The sequence below is a fragment of the Paramormyrops kingsleyae genome, chromosome 7 (assembly GCF_048594095.1).
Source record: "Paramormyrops kingsleyae isolate MSU_618 chromosome 7, PKINGS_0.4, whole genome shotgun sequence".
In the NCBI taxonomy this organism is placed as follows: domain Eukaryota; kingdom Metazoa; phylum Chordata; class Actinopteri; order Osteoglossiformes; family Mormyridae; genus Paramormyrops; species Paramormyrops kingsleyae.
In genome coordinates, this window is record NC_132803.1 from 7,405,287 (window position 1) to 7,418,300 (window position 13,014).

The window sequence follows — 13,014 nt, forward strand, 5'->3', positions numbered from 1 at the left end:
ACTATTTCCTGAGTGTGTAAGCCAGGCATACTGTGAGTAGCTGCATTTCTTGCAGCATCAGTGTGCACTTATGCATATTCCTACATGTCTATCTGAGCTAGGCTTTCACTAGTTAGAACCAGCACAGTCATGAGATGACAGCTTTATTTTAAGTCATACATCAGACCCTTAATCCACTCATCTGAGGAATAAAATATATGATAAAATATAATGTTAGAGAATTTAGGTATGTTTGATACATGTGATTTTTGTTGATTGACTTTTTGCAACTTGTGTTTGCAACCTGTCAATTACCTGAAATGACTTATATGTACATGTATACATGCTACAAAGTCAAGTATTCAGAAAAAAAAAGGTTCTATTATCCATGGAAGTGGCCACTTTAGGGAACAGAATATCATCCATTTCCTTTGCAACAGCTCAGTGTCAAGCTAATAAAGGTTCAGTATGTGCTGAGTAGACCTATCAAACCAAGGAAGCAGCATCAAATTATGCAGCACCACAAGGAAAACTCCTCATGATTCATCCTCTCAATCAGACGTGTTGATTAAATTCCCTAATTATCTAGAATAATACGGTCTGTTTGTTCATCATCACCTATGAATTCAATTAGCTGATCATTGCAACATAATGCACCTTGTAACCCAAAATTCACTTACAAACAACAACAAAAAAAAACTTATGCTAAGTTCACACTACATGATTTTAGGCCTGATTTTCCACTTGCCAAAAGTTTTTGGCAATCGATCCGATCAGAGGCAATTTGGTGTGCGCTTGCCACTTGCAAATCAGCGCTCAATCGCTGTTAGTTCAAAGATGCAGCCGGACAGTCAGTAATGCGTTGCAGACACCCATCAGATATCTAGAAGACCTGTTGACAACTCGAGGTCCTGTAGTGTGAAAGGTGTCACGACTGGCAGTGAAGCGTGGTGACGAGCTACAGCCAATGAAAGGGCAAGACACGGGGTTAGGTAAGTCCGAGGAAGGAGTTTAAAAAAGGTGTAAATAGTTCTGTTTCTTTAGAAACTGTTCTTAGTGTTCAGGGAAGAAGTATGGGTTGATTCCATCAAATCGTTGCCACTTGCATGTTAAAATTTTTCAATTCTAAATTTCAATTTCATTATTTCATTTTTTTCAACACTGTATTTAAATATTCAAAGTGTACACTGGTCAAACTCAAGTAACTTCATTTCATTCTTTATTTAATTTTTTCTAGGCTTTTAAATGGAACATGGTTGCATTTTTCTCAATCCTGTTACCAAAACCTCAAGCAACTGTTCAAGTATCATTAGAAAATCATATCAACTAGTTATTTTGTGTTCAACAAAGTGTGTATTTGAAAGATTGGTTGCATGTTCAAAAAATATATATTTGTAGTTAAAAAAACATTATATATGCGTGCAAGTTGTACTTTTCTTTTTGTATGAGTAACTAGACTGAAAGTAACGGGAGTTTTATCAAAAACTTGGCAAATTTAAGAACCACAGCCACATGTCATCAAACATAATAGTAAGATAATATTAAGGACATTCAAGTAACTTAACAAAAATGTAGTGTAGAATAATTAAATAAATTAAATCTTAATTATTTGGGTAACAAGATTGAGCACTGAGTTCGACCACCTCAGACATACATACAATATCATCAAAAATACAGTAACGACAGTGAGAGAACTTACTTTTGGCGTTCCTGTGGTCTTCAGGTAACTGAGGTGATGCAGTTAAATATGCCACATTTTTTTAGGGGCAGATATATAATGGGACTGAGTGAAAACCTGGGGACACAATTAATATTGTATTTTAACTATCACATTATTGATTTACTATAAGTAAAATATATATAAAGCGTTAATGGGAAATACCTTCACAGAAAAATACAAAAAAAGATTTTTGAAGGTTTTTAATCATATTTCATGGTGAAGTGTGGCATTAGTGAGCAGCGACAGGTGACATTCTCTATTTTTTCAGTGTTCTAAGTAGTTTTCATTAACGTTTTAAATTACGTATGTTAAATTTGCAACAAGAACATTGTGGAAGACACTTTGCTTGATAATAACATGTATTATAAAGCTACTTTTTAATGCATATTTATACGTATAATGTCCTGGGGACAGAAATGCCACTGATTCGGTGGAATGGTCCGTATAGGGATATTCAGTTAAAGTTTACATTTCACACACTTGCGGTGAATTGTGGTTTTAATCCGAGATGGTGCAGGAAAGGTCTCTGCAAGTGCGTACTCATTCCTGGTAGCACCGTACCTCGTATATAGAGAGTAACAATGAATTTCTTCTTTTTCAGGCTCACTATCTTTTTCTGGGAGATGAAGCCATAAGAATGGAGAAATAGAAGTGAAGGAAGAAGAGGAAGCAAGAAGAAGTAGCTAGCAGAATGATGCATTGTGGGATTGTGGGCTGTGCGATGCATGCTCACACATTCTGCTCTCAGTACAATACAAGGTAGCCAAATGAATGGAATCATGGTGGTCAGAATTTATCTCAAGTGCTTTTACATGAAACTCAGAGAATGGCTACATCATTGGCTTTTTTCATGTTGATGAGAACCATGAATGGAATCCATGGAACTATATCCCAGATTAATTTCGCTGAGGACCAAAACAAATAAATGTAAATAGATGAAGAACTTAAATTATTAATATGCTTCTTCATCTTTGGCAATTGACTTATCTCATCACAGGTAAAGCGACTCACTTTAGCTCTATGTCACAGTGCTGTGTTTTAGACAGTAGAGGATAGAGTTATGGTCAGCAAGGAGCCAAGCCATCTTCCAAACACTAATAGCAGCAGCAGCAACAACAACCTGGAGAAAGTGGTAACCGTGCGCTCTGTCCTGCTGAACCGCGACTCGCCGGACATTGAGACGCGGCTCAAACGCCGGCGGAACCGCACTCAGCAGGTTCGCTTTAAAGATCTCGAAGATGGGGGGCCTGAATGCTCCGGGAGATGCCGGTCCCTGGCTGAGCGGGGCAGTCCACATCCTAACCGCAGATGCCCTGTCGTTGTCTCCTTATCTCCCAGTAAGGAGCTATGTGAGAGAGATGTGAGGAGGGAGTTGACTGCAAATGGTGGCTCGGTGGTAGGGGTTGTTAGGGGAGACATGGCAAAGACTATTGGGGCAGTTGCGGCCAGTTTGGCCAAGGCACCCCCACATCCTCTGACGCCAGGGCCCACACGCCGTGTGTGGGCTCCCTCATGCCCTGGATCCCTCACCCTGCCTAGCTCTCCACGTGCCTGTATGAGCACAGCCATCCAGACCTCCCCGAGCCTGCAGAAGCCCTTGCCATTCTCCATGCTCCAAACCCGCAGCCATAGTCTTGGGGACTTTGTGGATGGGGAAGTCCAGGAAGATTGGGTGGGTAAAAAGACACTCTCCCAGAACCATGTGCTTACCTCTGGGGCTGCTCAGGATGACTTATTCAGTTACTTTCCAGAACATCTTGAAGATGATGGGCTTCTAGCTGAAGCCCATGGCACTTGCCCACTGAACTCCAGCCCAGGTCAAATGGTAGAGTGGCACTCTTCCTGCTCTCCAACATCTACTATGAGAGCCTCTAATGGACCTGACCTTCTTGCTTCATCACCCCTCAAAAGCCATGTACTGAGTGACCCTAACAAATTACAGCCAACCTGTTCCACAGCTCCTGAGTTTGGACAGGCCAGTGCTCTTATTTCTGAGACTAGAAAAAGTAGCTCAGATCAGAGTGGGCTATTGGACATTGCTGTTCCACATGCTGGAGTGAATGGCACCCCCACTTCCCCAGCTACATCAACCATGACTTACATTTCAGAAACTGGATTGACAAGCACCCCTCTTCCTCAATCTGAGCCATCCTCTTCCTCCAATGCTGAAATGTTAGTATCCATCTCCTCTCCCTACAAAACTTCCCAAACTTGTACCTCAGTCCATCACACTGTGCCCCCAAATACTTTGCCAACCAGAATAAGCCCTCTGTATCTCCCAACAGTTCCAATGGCAGTACCTTTTAGCTTCCCTGCAAGGCCTACATTTACCACTCAGGACACAGGGAGGGGTGAGGAACAGGTAAGGGGGAAGAGAAGAGAACTTCCTTTGCCTCCTCCACCTCCACCTTATACCCCACGCCGAGATGGGCACGGCCCCCAAGGACTAAACAACAGACCAACCACAACCAACTGTGGTAGTGACCATGAGAAGAAGCCAAAAGCACCAGCATACTTTCCAGAAGGTGCACACATGCACCCAAAAGAGGCCAGGTACCCTCTAGGACTGGACCCCAAAGCTTCACCAGCTGGGTCAGCCCAAAGTACACCTTACCACAGCCAACCCAAGTTTGGGGATGTCTGCACATCCTGTGCTAAGACCTACATTAGATCTCCCAGTACAACTAATGACTTGCGCTGGCAGCTTATGGGCCAACTGGCTCCGTCGGGTCCCTGGATGCCGACACTCAACCGCATTACTGACACCTCTTTGACTCCTGACCAGGCTGAGACACTGAAACATGTGCAGGAGCTGCTGGGAGGGTTGATGTCAGGCACATGCAGCAAACTGCAGCTGTCCGAGGCCCGAGAGAAACTGCTCGGGCCCCAAGGGGCCCTTCACAATGTCAGGGGCCTGCAGACACAACTGCAGAGCTTGGAAGGAATTCTGGAGATGAGTCAGAACACCATCAAGGTTCTGCTGGATGTCATCCAGGACCTGGAGAGGAAAGAGGCAGAGAGAGATGGGTGAGTCTTTTCGGACAAAATCAAAGCCTGCATCTCTAATGCCGTGACACTATGTCGTGTGTTAGCTGGAGATGTTTAATTTAGTCAGCTGTTGATCTGTTGCTGGAGTCACATTGACCTTTTGCAATCTAGAACAATAAAGCTGTCCAGCTGATGAACAAGTCAGGCTGCATCTTTTCCCACTTATTTAATATGAAGTTAAAAGCCCTTTGAATCGGGTCGCTCAGTTATTATGAGGATGGTCTCCGAAGCTTTCAAAATATATCCGTGGGTATATTGTATTTTTATTCAAGAGTACAGAGTAGAAAAAAGGAATAAGTATGTGTGATTGCACTGATAAAGCATCATACTCCAGGCAACAGAATTTGGTATCTGTTTTGAATGACAAAGACAATCATTCTATAAAACTAAACGGCCTCAATGAGTTCATAACAAGCAGAAGGTGAGTCCTGAAATGTCGTGATCGCAGCTGGTGGTACACAGAGTCATCTTACAGGGAAACTCTCCAAGCCAGGCTTAAATGGGTCATGGTATTTCTCCTTACCTATGTTTAAGAGCCTCAGAGGGACCTCAGATTTTGCTGAGAGATGCTATAACTCTGCTGTGTGTCAGTGTGTGTGCGTGTGTCTGTGTGTGTGGGTCGGTGGGTGGGTGTACAGTAGCTGTGCCACACATAGCCTTTGACTAACAGGACTGTGAACCATTCAGTTGCACCACATGATTTTTAACACAAACGGTGGGTGATGATGGTGCTCTTCAGACAACTAAGACAATCACATAGCAATGGGCCACAAAGAGAAACCAACAAGAAAAAAAAACAGATGTAATACAACTTTACTTCTATTTACAGTGCATTCTACTCTTTTTATTTGGTATATACATATTGGTAAATTTGAAAGCTGCCAAAATGTCAAGAAAAAATTAAATATCGCTTCCCTGAACAATGTTAAAGGAAATTACAGACATTTAATGATTCCTTTTCACTAATAAGTGGAATTCAATCACCTTAATACCACACCAGTGGAGTTCTGACCCATTCTTCAGTTCCCTCCTGCAGAGCTGGCATGCAAAACAAACACATCAAGAAAGCCAAGACACACCGGTTTGTTTTCAAAAGTTATTAGGACAATTTCACTTTGAATGGTAACAGTGACCTGAGCACCAGCACAATGAAATACCTCTCTATGAGCTTTCTTGCACACCAAAACATCTCAACATATTTAAACAGCTGAATACCACATCTTAAAAGCCAGAAAAACCATAGCCTTGCAGCTGCGCTGGCAACAACAAAGACTGAACATACATTTTAATACAACTGCTGTTAGCAGAATGTCAACATACTTCAGACACACACTGTCGTTATACAATGAAACTTAGGGAAGAGCATTGAAACATCAGCTTAATATCAAGTCACAGAGAACATGAAAACAGGAGCTATGGTTCTATCAAAAGAAGGTCCTTTTAGCCCATTTTTTTCTGAATTCCCTTAGTGGATTGTGTCAGAGGGCAAGATATCTTGATCTATTTTTTTTAATCTTTATTTATTTTGGGGGGTATTTACAGAACATATAACTAGGACAGAACTCTGGAGATGCTAAATACAGAAGAAGCAAATTGCTGCTCAGTGCAGCAGACTGGAAGGTTGGGTTATATTTCTCCTGCAAAGCCAGAAATGCAGTCACATATGTACAGTTATACAGTTATACAGTTATACAGTTATACAGTTATACAGCACTACAGAGCCTGCATGCCATCCAAATAGTGTAACATTACAGGGAGAAACTTCCTCCCAAAAAAGTTAATTGCATGTGCACTATAGACATTATAAGCTACTGTAAAATACATATTTTTACATAATGACCTTCAATGACAGGGATAGTAGTATGAGAAAGTACTGCTGAAACAATTATAGTTTTTATATTGTAAGAAGCAGAAACAAGCCATATAACCATATAGGAAGATATAATAAGACAATATGTTTTAATAGGTTTTGAGGTTTGTTTTGATAGCAGTGTGACTATCAGCCTCTGGGGTTCTGGCTTTGTGTATGCGTGGGTTTTCTTCTGTGGTCCAAAAACCGATCAAGGCATCCTGTTCTAACCCAGTGCTTCAGGACAGACTATAGACTGACTGTGACCCTGGCCACATACAGTCAGTTCTGTTAAAATGTGACAAATGAGTTCCTGAAAAACCTCAGGTTTACTGAAATCGCATACTGAAATACACATATCCAACTGGAAAAAGAGGGGAAGGGGAACACAGCTCCAAAACTTAGGTAGACCAAACAAAATGAATACCGGTGATACCGGTGGCCAATTATTTAATTATGTGCATTTTAAATAAGAAATAATAATAGTAATACATTAAGACATTATATCAAAAACATCTCCTGTGGGTCTCATTAGTGTCATGAGAATTGCCTAGTAATCGCTTGAACTGAACTTGCCGAACTCACTAACTTGTCGTTTGCCAAGAGTTGGACGTAGTGAGCCACAGTCACCATGCGGCCGGGCATGCACACAGCATAAAATCAACAGGTTGCTGTGTGTTTTTATATGATAATTTGTCAAATATTTTTAGAATCTAAAGACCTGTGCAATGTGAGGATTTACAAAAAGTTTGATTCTTTTAGATTTGAAAACTGGTTCAACCAATTCACTGAAAAAAAAAATAGTTCAAGATAACGATTTCTTCATGAAACAGACATTGTACTTTGCGACAAGTGCTTTTGCCTCCTGAAAATCACACAAACACAAATGCGACTGTATTGGACTTGGGTACTAATTTATCAATCGCATTTGAACAGATTTGCAGTGTGATATCACACATTGTAGCAGGACTGACTATCTGCCTCTCCAAATTTTGAAGATAGCATTTTTTTTTTTTGGGGGGGGGGGGGATGGGATGGGTATGTATTTTACATTTCTGTCTTTAAAAGAGAATAATATTACTTTTGAAATTCATCTTAGCACTGATTAATCTTTAATGAAAACAACTGTAAAAAGAAGCAAAAGCAATGATTCCTTTCAAAAAGATGCAGAACTACAGAAATGGAGCTTACTTGCGGGTAGCTATAAAAAATTAAATTGTTGATTTAAGCTGAAAGTGAAAAGCTTAGCTGAATATGATACCCTACATTGTGAAAGTATATAGATTCAGGCAGTTGCTATGGATACTAGGAGATATAGAAATATGCAGGCTGCAGGGATATCCCAAATACCTGTGTGTGTGTGTGTGTGTGTGTGTGTGTGGGGGGGGGGTTCTCCTTTTGGCCTGACTCCCTAGAGATAATCTGCTGTAACGGAACTGCTATAATTATTAAACTCCTGAATGTCATTTTCTGAATACAATGCACAGCTCATCTAGTTACTTCTCTTAGTCAGGGTTCTGGGCTGCATATTGGTACAGCTTTATGTAAGAAGGACTTGAGGGAAGGCATTTTTATGAAACAAATGGGATTTTACTGACTTAATACTAAACAAACAGACTGGAAATAAATTGAACAGCGAGGGATCAGACTACTGTGAGGAAGGACACAGACTGACAGGGGAGTGACGTTACTGACTGGACAGGGGAACATGATACTTGGAAGCGCGTATATACACACGGTGTGGGACTTAGGGCAAGGCCCAGTGGGTCCCACTCCAAGTCCTCTGGCTGGGCATCATCTGGCTTGGCCCAGCCTGGCCTGGCAGTGGCCAGGGAGTCAGGCGTTGGCCTGGAGGCGGCGGCCGGAGAGTCAGGCATCGGACTGGCGGCGACTGCCAGGAGATGAAGAGGCTGCCTGTGGCTAGCTCAAAGACCACGAGGGGACGGCCAAGGTGATGACAGGAGATGAGGCTGGAGCGAACGGGGCATCAGGAGACGGGCCTGGAGCCGACGGGGCATCAGGAGACGGGGCTGGAGCCGACGGGGCATCAGGAGACGGGGCTGGAGCCGACGGGGCATCAGGAGACGGGGCTGGAGCCGACGGGGCATCAGGAGACGGGGCTGGAGCCGACGGGGCATCAGGAGACGGGGCTGGAGCCGACTAGGCATCAGGAGACGGGGCTGGAGCCGACGGGGCATCAGGAGACGGGGCTGGAGCCGACTGGGCATCAGGAGACGGGGCTGGAGCCGACGGGACAGCAGAGACGGGGCTGGAGCCGACGGGACAGCGGAGACGGGGCTGGAGCCGACTGGGCATCAGGAGACGGGGCTGGAGCCGACGGGGCATCAGGATACGGGGCTGGAGCCAAGAGTGTGTAGCCGGGACACCTGGATGCAAGCAGGGGCAGGGACGCATTTTGGTTTGGGAACCTGGGGCGTGGGATAAACGGCACTCTCTGGACCAGAAGTCTGAAGCATCGGCTAAGGGGTCCTCTCTGAGTGGACCTTTCTGGGCATGGCAGTGGTGAAAACAGGCTCTGGGTGCAGCAGAGGTGCATATGGGCTGTGGGGGACGCAGCAGACACCAAGTCAGGTGCTGGAGGTGCAGCAGTGATCTCTCCTGGGCAGGACCCTGGAAACTCCGGGTAAGGCAGGGTGACAGCCACGAGCACTGCTAACTCCCTCTGCTTCTTCTTCCTGCAATGGGAAATGGCAGGAGAGGCTACAGTGAGCTGCGAGGAGCAAGCAGGTAGATCTGCAGCCAACTGTGGGAGGCCAATGTGCAAATCAGCGGTGAGCTGCGAGGAGCCAGCGGGCGGATCTGCAGCGAGCTGCGAGGAGCCAGCGGGCGGATCTGCAGCGAGCTGCGAGGAGCCAGCGGGCGGATCTGCAGCGAGCTGCGAGGAGCCAGCGGGCGGATCTGCAGCGAGCTGCGAGGAGCCAGCGGGCGGATCTGCAGCGAGCTGCGAGGAGCCAGCGGGCGGATCTGCTGCGAGCTGCGAGGAGCCAGCGGGCGGATCTGCTGCGAGCTGCGAGGAGCCAGCGGGCGGATCTGTTGCGAGCTGCGAGGAGCCAGCGGGCGGATCTGCTGCGAGCTGCGAGGAGTCAGCGGGCGGATCTGTTGCGAGCTGCGAGGAGCCAGCGGGCAGATCTGTTGCGAGCTGCGAGGAGCCAGCAGGCGGATCTGCTGTGAGCTGCGAGGAGCCAGTGGGTGGATCTGTGGCGAGCTGTGGGGAGTTGGCGGGCTGAGCCAAAGCAAGCTGTGGAGAGCCAGTGAGTATGACAGGGAAGCAGGCATGGGGAGGCATTTTAATGCAACAAAAGGGGTTTTATTGACTTAAAACTAAACAAACAGAGACTGGAAATAAATTGGATGGTGAGGGATCAAAACAAGAGAACTACTGTGAGGAAGGACATGGGCTGACAGGAGGAGCCATGTTAATGACTGGATAGGGGAACACAGGACTGGGAAACATATATATATAGTAGACTAACGAGGGAGACAACGAGAGGCAGCTGGGAGTGATCAACACGAGGGTTAGGAACAGGAGGTAAGACGTGTGTATGTGTCTGTGTGTATCTCATCCTGCCTCAAAAGAAAGACAGTGAGAGCACGAGTAGGAAGTGTAAAATACTTCTACTGCTGTCCTTGACAAAGACGGAAGTGCATCAAAGCTGCTGGCCAATAATTAAATTATTTGCATATACTAATGTATACTAATATTTGCATCACTCAGTGGCTCTATGACTGCTCCTTAATAAAACTGTGGTTTGTTTATGAAAAATGCATCCCTATTTCCCACTACTGTATAGCATCGTAGTATCATAGTCCTTTGTGAAAGAATATTTTGAGTTTTAGGATACATTTAGTGAAGGACTCAAAATATAAGTAACACACATTTGTAAAGCAGTCAGATCCTACCCAGCATATTCGGTGGATTACATGGCAAGATTTTAGCTCAGATGAAAAGGAGGCGCAGATGGGAGCGGTAACACATTTGGAAACAGGATACCAACATGTCGCCCAGTGCTCACACGCACCAAAGCTCAGTCATCACAGAGCATGCAAGACCTAATCCACAGTGCAGTGCGATGACAGCACACTAAATGGTGGGTGTACTTCTCCAGTGCAGGGATCTTTGCTATACTTCACACAATACCCATGTGCTACTCTGCTGTTCTTTAGTAAGTAAAACATCCTTCCATGTTTGACAGCCTTTCTCACCGCATGAGTCAGCCACGTCATTCTGTTTTGATCCTTTTTTTCGTGGCAGAATGGCATTGCATTTCAGACAGTCATGCAGAGTTCACACCTGTCTCTTTGGGAAAGCTCTCTCTCTCTGCCTGCTGTCTGTATCTCTCTCCCGCTCCCGTCCCATCTCTTCATTTACTTCCCACGCATCACTCTGCTTCATATTACATTGCTGAATACTGGGCCCACAGAACAAAGACTTGCTGTTAGACACTCGCTGCACCTTACTGTAAAATACACAATATACATGCTCGTTTTTTACAAATGGACCAGTCACATACTGATGCAAACAACTCGTTTCCCAGCTCAATAAAACCAGACTAATAAAAACTATTGTATTGATTTTCTTCTTAGAAATTAACTAAATTAATAGGAAGTTAAACTCTTAAAATTTCGGGGCGGGAAATTAAGGGCTGTTGCAAACTTATATTATGAAGTGTAAAACACAAAGTGTGAAAAACACAAGGCAGTTAGTTCTTTGCAAATAATTACCCATTCAGAGCAGCTCTTTTAATGATGGAACATAGCTCTTTACATTTGTTGTATCCTTCAGACCATGTGAAAATGTCCAAAAAATCAACAGTTTAACACATAAACAATATTATTAGAACAAATTATCCTCACATTATATAGCTTTCAATCACAATAAATTACCATGCATAACTGCTTAGAACCAGTTTTCAGTCAAACATCCCTCTTTTGAAAGTTTACTTATTTATTTATTATATACAGTTGAATTCTTGACTTTTATTGGTCAGAAGGGTGTTGATTTTTTCAGGCAAATAAATGCACAATTATAATCTTTAATTCTAAAATTACTCAAAATTTCAGATGTAGAACATAATTCAGAAATAATGGCTCAACAGTAAATAGCCTAGGTTTTACCCATAATGCACCCGAAGAGGTACATAAAGCTCAAATAATAAACAATGGATATGTATGTGCATGTCTGTATGTGTGTGTGTGTGTATATATATATATATATATATATATATATGTGTGTGTGTGTGTGTGTTTACCCATGGTATAGATAAGTAAAAAGTGCTCTAAGAAATTCACCTGTCATACCCGCCTTATGAGAATGCGGCAGAAACACTCGCTCCTAATTAGCACTGCCGGCGATCGCTTTATTTAACCCTGCTCGACTCAGTGTTCTATGTGAGGTATTGTCGAGTATTCTCATGAGACTTATAGAGCAAGCTAAACCATGTCTTTGGTCTAGCTCCGATCTGCCCTGCCTGTTCTGCCTAGCCTGCCCACCTGCTCTGTCCCAACTGCCCCAGTCCTGAACTCTCCCTTTGTTCCTGCCATGTGTCTGAAGTCTTCATCCTCGGACTGACCTCCTTGACTTTTGACTCTCCTGACTATGTGACCCTGACTCTGCCTCTCGATTCCCTGTCCAGTTGCCTGATCCCGACCTCCATGACTCAGACCCTGCTTCGCCTCGCTACTTTGACTCTAATTCTGCTCACTGTCTTCCTGCTTGTTTGCTTTGTGTTTGAAATAAACGCCTTTGAATGCACTCTGTGGATTGCGAGAAATCTGGCTGCTTCTGCCAATAAACTTAATCTGGGTCGTTGTTGGATCTTCCAGCAGGACAATGATCTGAAACGTGTCCAAATCAACACAAAAATGGATCTGAACACAAAATCAAGCTTCTGCCATGGCCATCTCAGTCCCCGGTGAGGTGAACTGAAAAGGAGAGACCACAGGAGAGGATCTCGGACCCTGGGTGATTTGGAAAGATTCTCTAAAGAGAAATGTTCTCAGATTCTGTATTCTCTATCCTCTCTAACTAATTAATTAAAAGGTGAATTTCTTACAACCCTTTTTACTCATCATTACCAGGGGTGGCAATAATTGTGGAAGGCACTGCATGTGTTTGCCAGATATACATGACATTGTGGGGACCAAATGTCCCCACAACGTAATAAAAACCAGTTATTTTGACATTGTGGGAACACAGAGAACTTTAGAAGGTGTTATGCTGAACTGCATGTGTCGATGCCAACAATGGAGTGCACGCTGGCAGCAGCGCGGGCAAAGAGGGATCAGCCGGCAGGAGAGCTGCATCTTCTGTCGCCTGTTAAGGAATCTAAATTGTGAGAAGCAGATAAAGAACAGTCCTACTCCCTTTTATTTGAACATTTTAAAACACATTAAAAAC

At 44.0% G+C, this 13,014-nt stretch overlaps 1 protein-coding gene across 3 annotated transcripts in view; it reads left to right on the forward strand.

The window, feature by feature from the left end:
• LOC111843810 (uncharacterized) overlaps positions 1-13,014 on the forward strand; it is a 56,834-nt gene that overhangs the window by 6,236 nt on the left and 37,584 nt on the right. For all 3 annotated transcript variants that reach the window (XR_002838250.2, XR_002838251.2, XM_023811710.2), the window contains exon 2: positions 2,301-4,726. Coding sequence is in view for 1 of the 3 variants with exons in the window: in XM_023811710.2 (XP_023667478.1) it covers positions 2,760-4,726 (1,967 nt within the window). In the remaining 2 variants the exon portion in view is untranslated. The remainder of the gene's footprint in view (positions 1-2,300; positions 4,727-13,014) is intronic.